At 39.5% G+C, this 18643-nt stretch overlaps 1 protein-coding gene across 1 annotated transcript in view; it reads left to right on the plus strand.

Moving 5' to 3' along the window:
• Window positions 1–1743: 1743 nt before the first annotated feature.
• The window catches only part of ZW10 (zw10 kinetochore protein), a 33570-nt gene continuing 16670 nt past the window's right edge, over window positions 1744–18643 (plus strand). Inside the window, exons 1-7 of the mRNA XM_046017485.1 lie at window positions 1744–1928; window positions 4295–4429; window positions 8359–8460; window positions 8661–8738; window positions 8888–9047; window positions 10346–10498; window positions 10945–11136. Of these exons, the coding sequence (XP_045873441.1) occupies window positions 1824–1928; window positions 4295–4429; window positions 8359–8460; window positions 8661–8738; window positions 8888–9047; window positions 10346–10498; window positions 10945–11136 (925 nt within the window). The 5' untranslated portion in view covers window positions 1744–1823. The remainder of the gene's footprint in view (window positions 1929–4294; window positions 4430–8358; window positions 8461–8660; window positions 8739–8887; window positions 9048–10345; window positions 10499–10944; window positions 11137–18643) is intronic.

An 18643-nucleotide genomic window follows, 5' to 3' on the forward strand; every position in this document is an offset into this window, starting at 1 on the left:
CCAGGTGGTGGGTAATAGGGAGGGCCCGTATTGCATGGAGCACTGGGTGTTGTGCAAAAACAATGAATACTGTTACGCTGAAAAAAAAGATAAATTTATAAAAAAAAAACAAAAGTTGTATCTCTGAATTAAAAAAAAAAAAAAAGATTTAGGCGCCTCCAAAATCTGGATTGATCTCTCATTTACTTTCAAGATGGCAATGATCATATTTCCTGGGATTATTTATTCACATATTTGGATTTCCAGCCTAGCCCAATGCCTGTCATATGTAGTTAAATAGAATGTAAGTTTTCAGGAATGTCCCCTGCAGGTCCTTCTTTCTCACTGGGCATTTAGTAGTAGTAGCATTTAGAATTCAAAGTGAGGTTGACAGGTCTACTGAACAGAAACGGATTTGGTTTTCCAGGGAAGGACGCCTTCCCAGCATGTTATGGCTGTCCTTTGTGCTTCCTGTCTCAACCTCTGTTTCATTTCCTTTGCTCGTGTCACAGAAAGCTGCCCTTAGCTCACTGGGATAAGCAGATAGTCCTACAGACACTTCAAATTGACAAGGACTTTAGGGTCAGCATCTACTTGGGGTCAACCCTCACTAGATACTTTTTAAAAAATTAAGGATGACATTTTAATCAAAGCAGTACATGTTTATGACAGAACAATAGGAAAACAGGGCAAAAAAGTGAAAAAAATACCATAAGTTTGCCACTCAGATAATTTGATGTATACCCTTTACGTCTATATATGTATCTGTTTATTTTAAAATAAAATAAAATTAAAAATGTATATATGTATCTATTTATTTTAAAAAACAATCATCCTCTACATGGTACATTATGAACACCTTTCAGTATGTAACACATGTAAATAATGGAACAATTTTTTAAAAACTTTCGATAAATTTGATTTGTAACCTCTGATAGAAAGTGTTAAATATCTTGCTCTAATGTACACAGTATTAATGTTATTTATACTTAAGTCATATAAACAATATAAATATGTAATGGGGGCGCCTGGGTGGCTCAGTTGCTTCAGCGTTTGCCTTCAGCTCAGGTCATGATCGCAGGGTCCTGGATCCAGCCTGGGTCAGGCTCACTGCTCAGCAGGGAGTCTGCTTCTCCTCTCCCTCTGTGCTCACCAGTGCATTCCTTCTCCAATAAGTAAATGAAATCTTTAAGATATATTTATAAATATGTAAGTATTACATAGAAAGAACAGGTGTATTTGTTACACAGATGTAGTATATGTGCACATAGTTGTACGTAATGTAATATATGTACGTAGATTGCATTGTAAACTATGCAACATAAAAGGAGGGCAATTTAGGCAGACTTTTTTATGAGGTAACGCCACTTCGTTTGCACAACTCCAGAGGGCACTATTCATATAGACACTGATGGCAGCTGCGGCCCTTAAGGGTGAATAATTAACGAAAAAAGATCAAGGTGGGTTCCTCCGGTATTCCGGCTCGATAAATTTCAGAGTTAAGCGTTTTGTAGTTGAGAAAGGTTCATTTAAGACTGGTTTTTAAGTAAAAACATTTCATTTCTTCCAGCGAAAAACAGGCGGGAAAATACTATTTGAAAACAGCCAGGGAAAGAAACGCGTCTTCCCCAGTTTGCCAGCTAAGGGACACCGTGGAAATTCCAAGCTAGGACGGTCCCGGTGCCTGCTGGGAGTTGTAGTGCGGCCTCGCCTTCAGAGCCACAGTCTGGGCCCCGCGAGGCTCAGTTTCCCGGCAGGCCGCGCGCCAATCCCGCCGGCGGGACTGGGGCTGCCGCGCTGGCCGCAGGATAGTGACCCCGTCGGTGTTGGTTCCTGTCGTGGCGATGGCTTCTTTCGTGACGGAGGTTCTGGCACACTCCGGGAGGCTGGAAAAGGAGGATTTGGGTACTCGGATCAGCCGCCTGACCCGGCGGGTGGAGGAGATCAAGGTGAAGGCCGGGCAGCCGGAGGCTGACTGAAAAGGGACGCCGGATCCGTTTGTGGGGACGGGGAAAGGAGTGGGGGCTAAGGGCAGGGAGAGGGGATATGAGCAGAGTCAAGTGTAGGGGCTAAGGGGGAAGAATGTGAAGTGGGAGGGCCGGCAGGTGTGTGGATTGGGGAGGGGCGCGGAGGGCAGCCCAGGCAGGGGTTGGGGAGTAAGAAGGCGCGGAGGCCTGGAGCCTAGGGCAGGAGGAGGCGGTGGCCGGGGAGTGCTGGGCACTGGGGTTAGGGTGGGGATCGGTCGGGAAGGGGGCTTTGCGGGAAGACTGAGGAGACCAGCAGGGGAGGTGGGACCGGAAGCCCGGAGGTGTCCAGGGACTTTGCAGGTGAGAATAGAAATGCGGACAGGACCGCCTCCCTGATTTGTGCTTCTCTCCCCCGCCCACTCGTTTTTATGCCACTTGCTGATGAATAGAATAGCTTTGGGAGAATTGTACCGTCCTCCCCTCTGAAATTTTTGTTTTTCCAGTCTGTCAACATGTGTATGAAACTCTGGTCTTCATCCCCAAGTCCTTTGAGGCTGCTCTGAGTGATGTAAAACATACAAAAAACGCTTCGGTGGACCCCACTGTCTTGAGATTGATACAAACCCAAAAAGCACATCTCCATTCACAGTTTCACTCTGTATTGGTATCCTTCCCTTGCCAGTATTTGTTCACCTCTTTGTGGCTTTCATTTAAAGTTGAGTGTTTTAAGTTTGGATTTAAGTCTGGAAGTTGTGAAAGGTTCATTTAGGACTTAAGTCTGGTGTTAAGTCTGGATTTCAGGGAGCAAGTTTGGCAACCCTGTCAAAAAGGCACAAGAAGTAGGTCTTCCTAACAACCCCTGATCTTACAAAAATGGTTTCCTGACTTGTAAGTAGTCATGTTACCGCCATCTCTCCTTTAACATGGGTTTAGGGTTTTTCAACACTTTTTATATGGTGGAAGGACTGTTGAGCGACCTTAGCATGGCACTCAAGGCTCTTACTGTTCTGGACCTAACTTTCCTTTCAGTGGGTTTCCTTCACCAACTTGGATCTTCAGCCAACTGACAATTACTTTCTGTGCTCCAAGCAGACCCAGTATTTTTCCTGTTTCCCAGATTTTGCTTATGTGGCCATTTTTTCATCTTTACCTATAGTGTTTCTACCCTTTTTTTTTTTTTAAAGATTTTATTTATTTATTTGACAGAGAGATCACAAGTAGGCAGAGAGGCAGGCAGAGAGAGAGAGAGAGAGAGAGAGAGAGAGGGAAGCAGGCTCCCTGCTGAGCAGAGAGCCCGATGGGGGACTCGATCCCAGGACCCTGAGATCATGACCTGAGCAGAAGGCAGCGGCTTAACCCACTGAGCCACCCAGGCGCCCTACCCTTTTTTTTTTTTTAAAGATTTTTCTTACTCATTTGAAAGAGCATGCAGAGGGTGAGGCAGAAGGAGAGGGAGAAGCAGACTCCCTGTTGAGCAGGAAGCCTGAAGTGGGGCTCAGTTCCAGGACCTAGAGATCATGACCTGAGCCAAAGGCAGATGCTTAACCATCTGAGCCACCCAGGTGCCCCATCTACCCTTTTTTTATGTCCTATCTCAAATTTAGTTTCCTGCGTAAAAAGTATCTCTATTTTTCCCTCAAGCAGAGGTGATCTCTTTCTCATTTGTGTTTCTGGAGGACATTAACTCTTTTCCTATATTACATTTTTATTTTCTGGTTACTTAAGTGTATAGTATTTTTCCTGCTTAAAAATAACTTGATATGTGGGCAGGCATAATTTTTTTCTGGTATTTTCCAAAGCATTCAGTGCAGAGTACTCAATAATTTGTTTATTGATGAAGCTCAAATTAAGTTAGAGTTTTAAAATTAGGCCTTAAAATTTTATAAGCAAGAAAATAGAAATTCATAAACTGAAGTATACAGATTGTGGATTTAATTTATCCATTTGTTTTTTCTAGTAGCTATAGGATTAAAGTTGGTGGCTGTAGTCAGAGCTAATCTAGTTTAATATGAGAACTTCTGGCTTCCCCTTTTCTTTTCCAGCATTTGTACAACTTCTGGGCACTGGCGGAACTTGGTGATCATTGTCTTCTTGCATCCTAATAATGTCACAAGATCCTTAAGGGTGGGAGGAATGTGTTTTTCAAAGATACCCATTGGCGTGGAGGAAAAGTAAAGGGGTGTGGGTAACTGGCAAGAAGGCTCCAACATGGAGGATTCCTTATGAAAGATGAGCTGTATATTTTTAATATACTCTCTATTTAATATATTTAATTATTTAATATATTTAATATTTATTTAATATACTCTCTACTCATCCCACTGTAATTCTTCTGTCTTATTTTATAGGGCGAGGTGTGCACTATGATCAGCAAGAAGTATAATGAATTCCTGCCTAGCATGCAGAGTGCCCAGGACCTGGTTACCCAAGTGGATAAGCTCTCTGAGGACATTGACCTGCTGAAATCCAGGATAGAGAGCGAGGTAAAAATGGTTCATTATATAGGTTTGTAGGGTCGTAGTTCAGCTTCCTGAGTCCTAAGACATTTCAACTCTGTGTGTAAGTTCTTAAGACCTCACTTTCCTTCCTTATTGGCCATTGGAAGTTGCATTGGATAACTTTAGAGTAACTTTCAATTTTAAAATAGAAATATTTTCCAAAACTGTAAACAATTTTCACAGCAAAACTTTGCATTTGAATAGCACTTTGTAAATTAGAAGAATAATCTTAGAATTTTACTGTCTTCAAAATAAAGCTGAATCATTTGGCCTTTTCTTGTGTCTTAGTTTAAAATGTTTGCATCTTTTAATGGCTAGCATTCTCTTATCTCTGTGGCTGGCCTCCACACTTTCCAGACTCAGCATAATCTTGGTCATTTGGCCTTCTCCTGGAAAATTGGCTTGATTTGCCAATTTAACCACTCTGCTTCTTGTCATTGAGCCACTTTATCTGGCCTGTCTTGTTTTGTGTAACTGTGTTGGGCCAGTGCTCACTCTGCTTCTTAGGTGAGGTTTGGCGGGTTTAGAAATGCTTACTGTGTTTGCTGGAGTGCTGTCATCACAAAAACCAGCTAGTCTGGAAACAAAAATAGTCACTTTGTAATTTTAAAAACATTTTTCACATGTATTATTTCACCAGGAATTTTTTTTTCCTGTATTTTACTTTGAGGAGACATAGTCATTTGAAGTAGGAAAGCACTGATATTAGAGGTTTAAACAGGTATAATCTTAGAGGCCTTCTCTATCTATTGCTAAATTATTGGGCAGGGTTCATTGATATCTCAGATCAAGATGATGAAATGTTTTCAAAGTCCTCAAGGAAAGACGCCTAAGTTTTTTCTCTTTATGTGATTTACTGAAGAGGGAAAATGAGCAGGTGTGTTTTTCAAAAGTTCTGTATAAATGTTCAGTCACAAATATTACCTAGAAAATCTGTTTAATAGCCAGTTCATCAATCATTCTGATTCGAAGTTTTAATAAAAAACAAATTTGTTCCTCTACAATTCTGGCACAGTTCAAATAATATTTTCAAAGTATATTTGTAATTAGTTGATTGTTAGATCTGTGAGTCAGTAGTTCAGTCTTAGACTGTATTATTAGAAATGCAGTGTCTGGGACAAGAGAGTCATGGATTGTCTATGCCTTTAGCTGACCAGATTATGGTTGGTAAAATTTATTCAGTTCTCGTGGTTGCATTTTGAAAGGTGCCTGTTCTAAATGAGAAGGTCCATACTTAAACATTTTGTCATCGGAAGAATGGTGAAAGAAACTGAGGGCGTTTAGCCTTAGTAAGATTGAAACTTAGGGCTGGAGAATGAAAATGAGATTTAATAGGTAGATACTATAAAGAGATTCACTCAGTCATTTGGTATGTTTACTGAACATCTGCAATGCGCCAAATACTGTGCTGGTTACTGAACAGTAATGATAGTTTTTTTAATTTCAAAGTGTGAATCTCATGCCTAATGTAGATGACTAAAATAGTATGATACCCATTAAATAGGAATAATTCAAATAGAGGGAAAATATAGCTGCGCTTGGCTTCCTGTAGGAAATAGCATCAGACCAAAACCTCAAGTGATGGGTAGTTAGGGAAAGAGGAAGGAAGATGGACACTGGGGACCGCGTTACAGAGACATAGACGGAATGGAGAGATGACGCTTTCAGAGAGGCGCATGGATTCCATATGACTCGTGTTTAGAGAGCTTGATGGGAAGGGACAGGAGATAAGAATAGAAAGGTAAGCAAGGACCTTGTGGACATTATCTCGATGGCATCAGATTTGAATTTTAGGAATCCCACTCTGCTGGCAACTTGAAGAAAGGACTTGAGAATGAGACAGGGAAATGAGCAGGCAGTTAAACTAATCAGGGAAGAAAGAACAGGGACCTGCTGTAAAGTCAGTGGCCATGAGGATGGAGAGGAGGATGAGGATGAATCCTAATGACATTAAGAGGTGGGATCTTTGGGACTTGATGTGGGGAGTGAAGGATCATGGAGAACAAGGTCACTGAAATAGAGAACCTCGAGAAGGAGTAGGTTTTTGTGGGGTGCCTGTGAGATACGCAAATGGAGCTGCCCAGTTGGAGTGTATAAAGATGAAGGCTAGACATCAAAAAGAAATGCAAAGAGAGAGCGTGAGAGAGTGAGGGAGAGGCAGTCCATGCAATGCAGTGGCTCAGATGGTTTTTAGTGCAGTAGTCTGGGCTGCCAGGCCAGTTCTACACCGTCAAGAACTGTGAGGGGATCTGAGATTTTAATCTACTTGGAAGTTAGCTAGTTAGCCTGCCACAGTTTCATGGACGCCACTAGAAGACATGAGACTCCTTGGGTGAGAGATGAAGGACAGTTTATTACTCACAGCAGTGGGCAGACTGAGTGTTTTGTACAGAAGTTAAGAACAAAGAGAGGGCACAGAGGAGGCACATCTGTTTGCTTGACTCAGACTTGGAAATGGGGCACATCACTTCTGCTTGTATTTCATTGGTGAGAGCTTAGACACGTGGTCACGCGCCACTGAGAGTCTCGTCGGATAGCCATGTGCTGTTACTGTTGGGAACGGGAAAACGGCTGTTAGTGGACAGTTTACACAAGACCCATCCATATACGTGTTTGGAGCTTAGGAAGGTGATGTGGACTTGAGATAGGAGTCTTTAGAAATGGAAGCCGTGAGCCACTGATTGTCCAGAGAGGGTGTATAGTGCAGGGTTTCTCAGCGTCAGCACTGGTGATATTTGGGGCTGGACAGTTCTTTGTTGTGGTGGGCTATCCTGTGCCTTGTGGGGTATTTAACAGTATCTCTGGCGTGTACTCCCTAGATGCCAGTAGAACTCCCTCAGTTGTGACAACCTAAACATCTCCAGACACTACCAGATGTCCCTAGATGGTAGTGGGGGAAAAATGCGATTATTTTTTGAGAACCACTGGTTCAGAGTAGGGGGAGGGCCAGGGAGAGAGGACTTTCAGTCTGCATGAAGTGGTCAGAGGGAAAATGAAGTTCCCTGAAGAAAATGAATGGCCAGAGAACTAGGAGGAAAATCAGTGGAGAATAATTTCAGGGAACTAAGGGAAGGAAAGGAACTGTACTCATAAATAGTTTAACACTGATCATGTTTGCTTTGGATTTAGCAACAAGGAGGTGATTGGTGTTCGGGGCAGTATTTTGGAATAGTTTTGATGAAATGGTGGGGACAGAGACCAGATCTCGGCGAGTTGTTGGATGAATGAGAAGTGAGAAGGTAAAGACAGTGAGCCTGGGTCACTTTAGCAAAAGGCTTGTTCATGAGAGAGAGGAGAGAAACAAGGTAACCACTGAGAAATGGGATTGCTGAGGTGGAGGGAGTTTTGTCTCAAAGATGGAGGAAATTTCAGCGTGTTCAAAACCTGAAGGAAGGAGCCTTGCTCTAGTGGGTATCGAGTGTGTCTTTCATGAATAAAAAATGAATTAGGAAGAGGTGGAGATACAGAAAAGAAGGGACTTTGCACCTGTAAAGGCAGGACGGAATGGGAGGTGGATTCTGATTCAGCATAAAATCTTCCTAATGGTGAGAGCTATCAGCTGTAGAATGAGTTGGCACTAGGCAGTGGGGATACCCCTCTAGTCATCCAGGTGGGTGAGCTCTCTGATGAAAAATACGGTTCAAATTAAGGCTAGATGGTGACATGAGCCTGTTATGTTGATGGCAGTGGGAACTGCTGCATAGGGCAATGGTTTGGACTAAGTGAACCGCTTAAGATCTCTTCCCAGTGCATTCTGTGATTTTGTTGTTGTTGTTGTTATTTCCAGTCTTAACCAGCCTTTAAGTAACAGTATGGATTATGTTCACCTAATAAAGCTTATTGCTTAGCTCTGAATGTTTTATTTCTTAGATATAGTATAACTTGAGAGTACTTACCTTTGATGTGTGGGTTAGGTTCGCCGGGATCTTCATGTATCAACAGCTGAATTTACCGACTTGAAGCAACAGTTGGAAAGAGACTCAGTTGTCCTCAGTTTGCTTAAGCAGCTGCAGCAGGTCAGTAAACTCAACTCAAACTTGAGTGTTTTGCTGGTGAGAAAGTCATTTTTTTCCAGTTGGCCTCCGATTAATTATTAAATGTGTATATCTCCGATTCTAAGATTTTTTTTTTGTATTTTAAAAATAAACAAGCAGACAGACTTGAAATAATAGGATGTCTAAAATGAAATACCTGATAGCTGTGTTTATCATTTTAGTTTTCTGCTGCTATTGAAGAATACAGTTGTGCATTAACGGAGAAGAAGTATGTCACTGCTGCTCAGTGTCTGGAAGAGGTACTGAACGCTCTCTCCATAGTACCAGTAATCAGTACTGTTCTTGGTTTTAGTAAATTTTGTGTTCCATATATTCCTTTTATACCGATACCTTCTCCTTGCCCTGAGTCCAGTTGGAATGTCTAATGATGACTCCATTTCACTGCCAGGCACAGAAATGCTTGAAGTTACTGAAATCCAGAAAATGCCTTGATTTAAAAATGTTGAAATCTCTCAGCATGGAGCTCACAATACAGAAACAGAACATCCTTTATCACCTTGGAGAGGAGTGGCAGAAGCTGATCGTGTGGAAGTTCCCGCCATCAAAAGGTGCTGCTGACCTCAGGTGGACTGCTTTGCTTAATCTGCCTGAACCAGCGTGGCCTCTGAATATATTCTAAGTATTTTATATTGGTGGATAAGGAGGTCTCATTTCTTAGTCTCCGCTGCACCGAGTTCTCCTGCTAAGCAGAATGCATGTTAGGACTAGTTCCTTGCTTTACTTCCCTTCCCGCTCTCTCTGTTCCCTTCTGGAGGAAGGAGCACAGCAGGGGGAGATGATTGGGTGGCTGGGAGTCACGTGATGAGGGTGCGGCGGAGGAGGCAGTAGCAGTTGAAGACCACACAGAGTTTCCACCGCATTGTAGGTGCACCGGTTGCCAACAGCCCCAATCCCTCCCGCTTACCTTGGCCAGGAAGCTTTGAAAAGCTGTTCATCCGTTTTCTCTCTTGGTGAGGAAAGAAGGCAGAGGACTCAGTGGGACAGGGGTTTGGCTCAGGTTTTCTCAGTCCTTGGGAAAAAAACGGTGGCAAAATCATGAGATGTGGGGTGCCTTGCAAGATGAAAAAAAAAAAAGAATTACTTTGGCCTGACTTTGCTTTTCGAAGCTTGGCTCTGGGGCTCTCTGCTCCCTGCTAGGTGTGAGCCTTTGATGTCTTATTTACACAAAGCAAAGCCCTGAGAATATATGTAGAGGACATATCATTACACCCGGTATATTTTCTAGTATGGAAATTTAGTTTGTTTCAGTCTCCCCCAACCCCTTTCCCATTCCCACTTAGGCCTTCAGATTCATTAAACATGTATGTATGTATATAGACACACACGCACGTATGTATTTCAGGTATTTCGAAGGAAGTCATCTAGAAAATTTTGGGCTCTATTTGCAGGGAGACTAAAATTAAGGGAAGATAGCAGGCATGTTAATTCTTTGTTATAATGTACCCTTCTTATTTAAACTTACTAGGCAGACTCTTCTCTGTACTCAAGAAAACATTAAACAGAAGTCTTCAGTAAAACGAGGACCTTACTTGTCATTCCTTACCTCCACTCAATACCTATTTAATAAGGATCTATTAGCACGTCATCTTGCTTTTGCACTTAGAGTCTATGAATATACCAATATGAATATTCATATTCTGTGAATATGACTATGTAATATACAGTCATTTCCTGTTTTAAAGTGATGCCAAGGACACGTATGTCATAATTAAAATTTGGTTACATTAGAAGTGTCTGGTAATAATACCACATATTTAGGAATCGCAGTAGAGAATGAGCTCTGAGGAGTAGAAGTGGAAATATCTTGCATTGCTGAGACAGCTGATGTTTTCCTCCTTTTTCTTAGATACCAGCAACTTGGAATCTTGCCTGCAAACAGAACTTTATTTATGCATTGAACAGCCTGAGAAAGAAGAGAAGACACCTGTACCACCGATCAGTTCTGTCCTCTTGGCATTTTCTATTCTTGGGGAGCTACAAATGAAGCTTAAATCATTTGGTAAGGCATACGACTTTGTTTCATTTTCGTGACATCTCAGAATGTTTAGTGTTAAAGGAATGAGAGAGAGATTTATAAAATATTTTCTAGATAATATTGATGATGGATCCTAGGGTTTGACCTTAAGATTCATCAGATGGAATTCTCATTATACTACCCTTTTTATTAAGGGCTTGGATCCTTTCTTGATTTTCCTTTTTTTTTAAAACTAACTACTGCTATTTATTTAATTTGACTTTTTGAATGATTTGAATAAAAATCTGTGGACAGTCTGGGGAACTTCACTGGGAAAACCTGCAGTGCCTAATGAGTGGTGTGTGATGTCACAGGATATGTATTTTTATGGTTAGGGTCAAAGATCTTTTTTGATGGTGAGGGGGCATGCTTGCTTTTTTGAAAAAAGTTTGTTCCAGTGATTTATGATGAATGTTCATATAATTTTTCAGGTCAGATGCTGCTGAAGTATATCCTTAGGCCTTTGGCATCTTGCCCATCCCTTCATGCCATTATAGAAAGCCAGCCCAACATCATTATTATTCGTTTTGAATCTGTGAAGACTGACTTGGAACATCCGGCACCGTCTGAGGTTTTTGTGAAGATCAGACTGGTACTGGAAATGCTCCAGAAACAACTTCTAGGTCTGTATCCCCAAGGTTGTGCTTTTCTATTTTTATGTCTGGGAAAAATGGATATTGTTTTTAAAAGTAAATATTATTTTAAAGTAGATAAAAATGCCCCCAATAAGGATGTTTAGAGGATTGGAGGTGAGTAAATGATGCCAATGGAGTAAAGTTATCACCTGCTTATTTCCTGCTCTGCTTTACATTCATTCTCCTCCTTGTATTGAAAATAGGGTCACCAGGGCTACCCCAGATTCTGTATTTGTAGTATTTAGTTGAATGTTAGGATATACTTCTCTCACTGGACTTCTAGTAACATCACACTTTGGGACTCTTGCTTTAATTATGGGAGAAGCAGAGATGAACTAAGTATTGTTTTTTGTTTGTTTTTTAGAGAGCGAGACAAAGAGAGATGTGGGGGGAGGGACAGAAAGAGAGAAAGAGGGAATCTTAAGCAGGCTCCACACCCAGCACAGGCTTAATATTAAAACCCTGAGATCATGACTGAGCCAAAATCAAGAGTCACACGCTTAACCAGCTGATCCCCCCAGGTGGCCTGAACCAAGTTCTTTGTATTTCAGTAGGAAAATCTCCATTAATCTGATAGAAACAAACCAGATTTAACATAAATAAATTACATTCCATTTTAGCCTATGGTTTAGATCCTTATATATTCATGATTGAAATAGCCAATTTCTGTATTGCTTTGAATAATTTTTTTGGTTGTCATACTACTGAAGTTTTTCTGGTGTTTTAATACTGTTTTTTAGTTACTTGACTTACCTTCTTTTAAAAAAAAAGCTTGTTTATTTCGACTACCTTCTTTGTGCTTCTCTCAGTTGTCTTACTGAATAGTCAAACATTCTTGATGTAGAAAAAGGTTAAAAAAATGCTGGTGTTGTTTGTATGCTTTCCTGGCAGTCATTTAGTTTATTTACATAAAATTTCTGTGTAAAGGAAGGAGTTGGTTCTAGTTTTAACAATAGCAGAGAAGAAAAAAAAAGGCTTCAGACTTGTGTAAACTGCAGAAATCCAAGGTAGTTTTCTTGTTCCTTCACTTAGGGAAATAATATATAGGTATAAATAAACTTGTAAACAAAGTATCTAAGGATTGGAAGGAACCAGAGATCTCAGATGCTCGAGTCACATAGCCAACCTGAGCACTGTTAGTGAGGAGGAGGTCCCTTCCTCTTGATGCATTCTGTCCTGCCTCTGGGCAGCTCTGATTTGTATGGAGTTCCATTTGTTTTTTTAAAAATCATGTCTCCTATATCTAGAGTAAATACTATTAGCAAAACCTTCATATTGCAAATTGAATCTTCAAGGTAGTTGTTTAAAAAACTTGTTCAGGGGCACCTGGGTGGCTCAGTGGGTTAAAACCTCTGCCTTCCGCTCGGGTCATGATCCCAGGGTCCTTGGATTGCTCAGTGGGGAGCCTGCTTCCTCCTTTGTCTCTGCCTGCCTCTCTGCCTACTTGTGATCTCTGTCTGTCAAATAAATGAATAAATAAGTCTTAAAAAAAAATTGTTCAAAATACAGTGCTCTGTAATGCCTGCTTTATGGGCTATTTCTACTGTGTTTAGTATGTAGAACATGTTAAATTCCCATTACACATGATGGACTTTTAAATTCTTTACAGTAGCTGTTACTTGCTTTATATCTTACCACCAGTATAAACATGCTTAGGTTTTTTTGAATAACGTTTTAAGTTCTTACTTTCTTTGCTCTTCTATAAATATATTGCATTTCTTCTGTAGTCTTATTAAAGTATGATTTCAGAACAGAACAAATTTTATAGGTATAGTGTGAACTAATTCAGAGTAGCTTGGGAGCATTCATGGCCTCATTCTCAGTCCCATGCTTCTGTGAATATAGCCAAAGGCTTTTTATTTATGACACAGTTAACTCACTGAGCTCAATCCAAATGAAAATCCTGTGTCATACTTAATGCAATACAAACTGCTGCTCTCCCATCTTAGACTTGACTTTTTGGAATTAACATTAATCTTTGTTAAATTTTACCTGATAAAATTTTGCAATGTATTTCCTGTCCTTTCCCTTTCTTGTCACGGGCATAATGGATACCCAAGCTTTCATGTAGTTTAATCTGAGTCAGCGATGATATTGTTGTCTGAGTCACAATCAGAGGGTGCTCTGGGGAGTTCTGGCATGGACATCTTTACAATTTTACTTTGCTTCATTAAATTGATCAGTACTAGACCTGTTGTTCTTTTCTAAGTTTTCTTATATCTAGGATATTCGGAGCAGAAGATAGCTCACTTAGTGTTGCCAGGTGCTTTTCTAATCTCTTTTTATGCATTTTAGGCTCTAGTTTCTCTTTTACTATTTATTCTTTCCCCTCTGGTTTAGAGATCACTGTCTTTGACAAAGAAGAGGGTATCAGAGCGAGTTCAGGAATTTTGTGTTCTCTTTGATACCTGTCAGTCAGTTTTCATTCCCTTCCTTCATCTTCTTGATCTAAATATAACCTGAAAATTCCATTTTGAGTCCTTAGTTCTTTTTGGAATCCTCTGTTTTCTTTGGATTTTAGTTATTCTGAAACTTCCGAAGGGCTTTTGCCCTTCCTCTTATGTTTGCCTTTGGCTATATGCTCTTCTTTTCACCTTTTTAAATCTGTATTTTTCCTTCAAAGTTTTCTTTATTAGAAAGCATTGTTATACCAATGACAAAGGAGCTTTTATTTCTTTAAATTTTTTTTTACTTAGTTTCATTTTTATGTTTAACCTACAATGTTATATTAATTTCAGGTGTACACAAAGAAGCTTTTATTTTTTTTACTTAATTTTTTTTTTAAAGATTTTTTTATTTATTTGACACAGGCAGAGAGACACAGTGAGAGAGGGAACACAAGCAGGGGGAGTGGGAGAGGGAGAAGCAGGCCTCCCGCTGAGCAGGGAGGCTGATGCAGGGCCTGATCCTAGGACCCTGGGATCATGACCTGAGCTGAAGGCAGAAGCTTAACAATTAAGCCATCCAGGTGCCCCTTAATTTTTTTTTTTTTTAATTTTATTTATTTATTTGCCAGAGAGAGACAGCATGAGCAGGGGGAGGGGCAGAAAGAGAGGGAGTAGCAGGCTTCTGGCTCAGTGAGGAGCTGAGATGTGGGGCTTGATCCCAGGATCCTGGAATCATGAACAGAACTGAAGGCAGACGCTTTAACCGACTGAGCCACCTAAGCACCTCTCACAAAGGAGTTTTTAAAAGAGGAAAAAGAAAATTCATTTGGAAAGAATTTGGCAAAATATATAAAAAGCCTTAATATGTGTAAATCCTTTGAACCAAGATTTCAACTTATGGGAGTCTGCCCTACAGAAATAATCTTAAATATATAAAACTATATATAAGGTTGTTCATCATAATGTTACTTATAATGCTGAAATACTGGAAAGTAATGAAATTTTGAAGAATAGGTAAATGATTAAGTAAATTATAAAGCTATGTAATAGATCATTTTGCTTAATTATGTTATACTTATTGTATTGAATTTTCTTGAAGTAATGATTGGTTTGAAAAACTGCTTCTGAGAAGTGAACAACAAGCATTCCATTAAAGGATTAAATACTTGGGGCGCCTGCGTGTCTCAGTCGTTAAACTTCTGCCTTCGGCTCAGGTCATGATCCCAGGGTCCTGGGATGGAGCCCTATACTGGGCTCCCTGCGGGAAGCCTACTCCTCCCTCTCCCCCCTCCCCTTGTGTTCCCTCTCTCACTGTTTCTCTCTGTCAAATAAATAAAATCTTTAAAAAAAAAAAAAAAGGATTTATTTGCATTAAAGCCAGTTACAAATCGGGAATGTATGCTACCATTATTTGGTATTGTTTTAGGGGTTGTGCTAATGCAAAGAAGAGAAAATTAAAATAAGAATATTTAAAGAGAAGAAATTATCTTTATGTACAAATGAAATAATTGCATACAGAAGAACCAAAAGACTCTGGTAAAACTTTTATAATTAATACAATTATAAATCATATTAAATTTGTAATTTAATTAATTAATTTTTTTAAGGTTTCCTTTTTTTAAGATTTTGTTTATTTATTTGACAGAGAGATACACAGCCAGAGAGGGAACACAAACAGGGGGAGTGAGAGAGGGAGAAGCAGGCCTCCTGCCAGCAGGGAGCCCAATATGGGGCTCAATCCCAGAACTCTGGGATCATGCCCGGTGCGGAAAGCAGATGCTCAACGACTGAGTCACCCAGGCGCCCCTATAATTTAATCTAAATTATACTTTTTCTTTATATTTAATTTAAATTTATTGTATAAAAATTTGATAATTTAGATACAGTATGAAGACACAAAAATCAGTAACATTTTCGTGCACTAATAATGATCAGTTATATTAAAATACAAAGATACTTATAATGCTAACAAAATCTATACAATTCTTAAAGATAAGTTTAATAAGAGAAAAGAGGAGGACATATGTGAAGAAAGCCATTAAACTTTGAGGGACATAAAGTAAGACCTGAATAAAAGGTGGCTTTTGTGGATTAGAAGTCTCATAAAATTGTCAGTTCATTCCAAAACAGTGTATAAATCTAATACATTTCTAACCAAATGCCCATTATATATTTTCAAACTCAATAAATTGCTCTAAAGCTTGTCAAAAATAGATTTGGAGATTCGCCAATAAAGATTTAAGAAACACTAGTGGGATAATTTTAAAATTAAAACCATGTTCTTGGTTCAAGGACATCAGTGGGATGCAAGAATCCAGAAGTAGAGCCAGGATAAATGAGAACTTGATGTTCGATCAAAGTCACGTTTCAGTTTAGCGGGACAGATAGTTCGTTTAGTAGTGGTGCCAGCAAAATTGCCTGGCTGTGCGATAAAGCAAAGTTAGATTCCTGCCTCATACTTACGCCGAAGTAAATTCAAGATGAATTAGAGCCCTCTATGTGGAACAAAAGCAACAACAATAAAAATGTTAGAAGAAAATTTAGGAGCTGTGAATAGGCTGAGGAAGCTCAGGATGCATAAAGGGAAGGACTGAGGAATTTGACTGTATAAATGTTAAATTCCATGTGGCAAACAATCCTGTAAATGAAGTGAAAAGACAATAGTGAACTGGGAGAAAATTCTTATAAAATGTTTGACAGATAAGGCGTTAGTATAAGGACATTTTTCCGAAGAAAAAGAACATGAATAGACAAATAGGCAAAAAATTTGAATAGGCAACTCATGGAAGAAAAGGTGCAATTTGGTAATAAACCTAAAAATGTGTTGCTTACCCTCCCTAGTAGAGGAATGGAAATCACACCATCAAGGGGGAACTTTGATCTTTAGGGCTGACATTAAGAGATTCTGTGGGAGACACTTCTGGCAAGAAAGTGGAACGATAGTCTCCTTCATTGCTTTCTGTGAGTGCTTTGTAGAAAATAATATGACGCTCTACCGTAGTGTATGTATAGTAAAATCTAAAATATGCATTCCTTTGAGCTAGGTATTCCACTGTTTAATTCTTTACAGAAGTGATAGCAGTAGGCTTTATGTTTGTGTGTGTGAGTACTATATCCTTGCACGCTGGACTGGGCCTTATTTGAGAAATGGTTATATAACTTACGTTTGAGCCATACTGTGGCACATTTCATAGCTATGGGAAAGAAATGAAATAGAGCTAGCTATGTTGACTTAAGAGATGGCTATGATCTATTGTTAAGTGATTAAAAAAAAGTATAAAATCTATGGCACGAACCCATTTTTATAAGAAAGAAAGTCGTCCCTTATATGAATATTGTATTGGTTTGCTGGGGCCGCCATAACAAAATGCCATAAGCTGTGTGACTTAACAGAAACCGATTTTCTTACTGTTTTGGAGGCTGGGAGTGCAGGATGAGGGTATTAACAGACATGGTTTCTCCTGAGCCCTCCCTCCTTGCCTTGCAGACAGCCTTCTCACTGGTCTCTCCTCTATTAGAGTGCATCGTCGGTGTCTCTTTCTGTTCTTCTAAGGACACTTAGTCACACTGGATTAGAGCCCCTCCCTAATGACCTCATTTAACCTTAATTGCTTCTTTAAAGGCCAGGCCCTGTCTCCAAATGCAGTCACATTGGGGGTTTAAGGCTTCAACACAGCTTTTCCCATGAATGATTTTCTAGAAAGTTCAGTTACAGATTTTTACCAAGGAGCAGAAACTCTGAGCATACAAATAATCATAGAAGAAATCTGAAAGGTTGTTAAAGACTTGCCACTAAGAAGGCCACCATTAGGCACAGAAAGTTTATAGCTAAATTCTGTGACTTTCAGTTTATAGATAATCCTGTGTTAAACTCTTTTGGTCATTAGAAACAAAGATGAATATGTTCTTAAGTTTTTAAAAACCAGCATAGGGGCACCTGGGTGACTCAGTCACTTACGTGTCAGCCTTCCACTCAGATCATGATCCCAGGGTCCTGAGATTGAGTCCCGCATTGGGCTCGCTGCTCACTGGGGGGCCCTCCTTCTCCCTCTCCCTCTGCCCCCCCACCCCCGCTCATGCTCTCTCTCATGCTTTCTCTCTTTCAAATAAATAAATCAAATCTCAAAAAAAAAACCCAAACAAAAAAAACCAAACAGAATAAACTTAATGCCAAAATGTAATAATGATAGTTTACACACAGAGAAGACACTGTTGACTGATTGTACCTTTGGCTTATAAGTGGAAACATTTACAAAATATGTAAGTTAAATTCAACAGTACCTTTAAAAAGGAGACATTGCTTATTCTAGGAGTACAGAGGTGTTTAGCATAAGAAAGCTCTCAACCAGTTTATTATGTTAGCATATTAAAAGGGATTACATCATTAGGTATGGAAAATATGACAAAACTCAGTACCCTTTCTTAATAAAAAACTAAAATAAGAATACTTTTTCGTAGTATGGTGAAATGTTTGATAATAGCCAAAAATGTCTCTTAATGTTGTTTATTATCTTAAAAAGAAAAGGATAGGTTTTTTGTTTTGCTCCGTGTTAGTAAATTGAAGCGGCCATTTATTGTGAAATTTGTGACACATTTTCTTCCAGTCTCTTTTTTTTCTTTACTGTTCCCATGATTCTACTCACTTTTGCATCTTCACTTAATTCTGCATCGGGAGTATACCTTGTCCGTAGTTATTTTTCTTAAACTTCGAAAAATAATTCTACCATGATTAATAAGATAAATATTTCTGTTTAATTGCCTTTTACAGTTTATATAGGTACCATTGTAGCTTGTGCTGTATGCATAAATATTTAAATAAATGAATTACAGTGTTACCTTGGTGCATAGAAAAAAAATAATTCCAATGGAATGAATCTGTTTACGTGGACGGGATTGCTGATGTGTTTGTGTGCTGTTCTGGAAATGATGTGTGTGCCGGCCATGAGCAGTACAGACAACATAATTGCTTACGTGGTATAGTGGTTCAAGTGATATTGCAGTCTTATTGAAACAACGAAGCTGTCCTTAACAGAAATCTATACTACTTCCTTTTCTTCTTTTAAGAGTTTTATTCAAAAAACGTACAGTGGACCCATGTACCTTCCACC

The sequence above is a fragment of the Meles meles genome, chromosome 8, assembly GCF_922984935.1.
Source record: "Meles meles chromosome 8, mMelMel3.1 paternal haplotype, whole genome shotgun sequence".
Classification (NCBI taxonomy): domain Eukaryota; kingdom Metazoa; phylum Chordata; class Mammalia; order Carnivora; family Mustelidae; genus Meles; species Meles meles.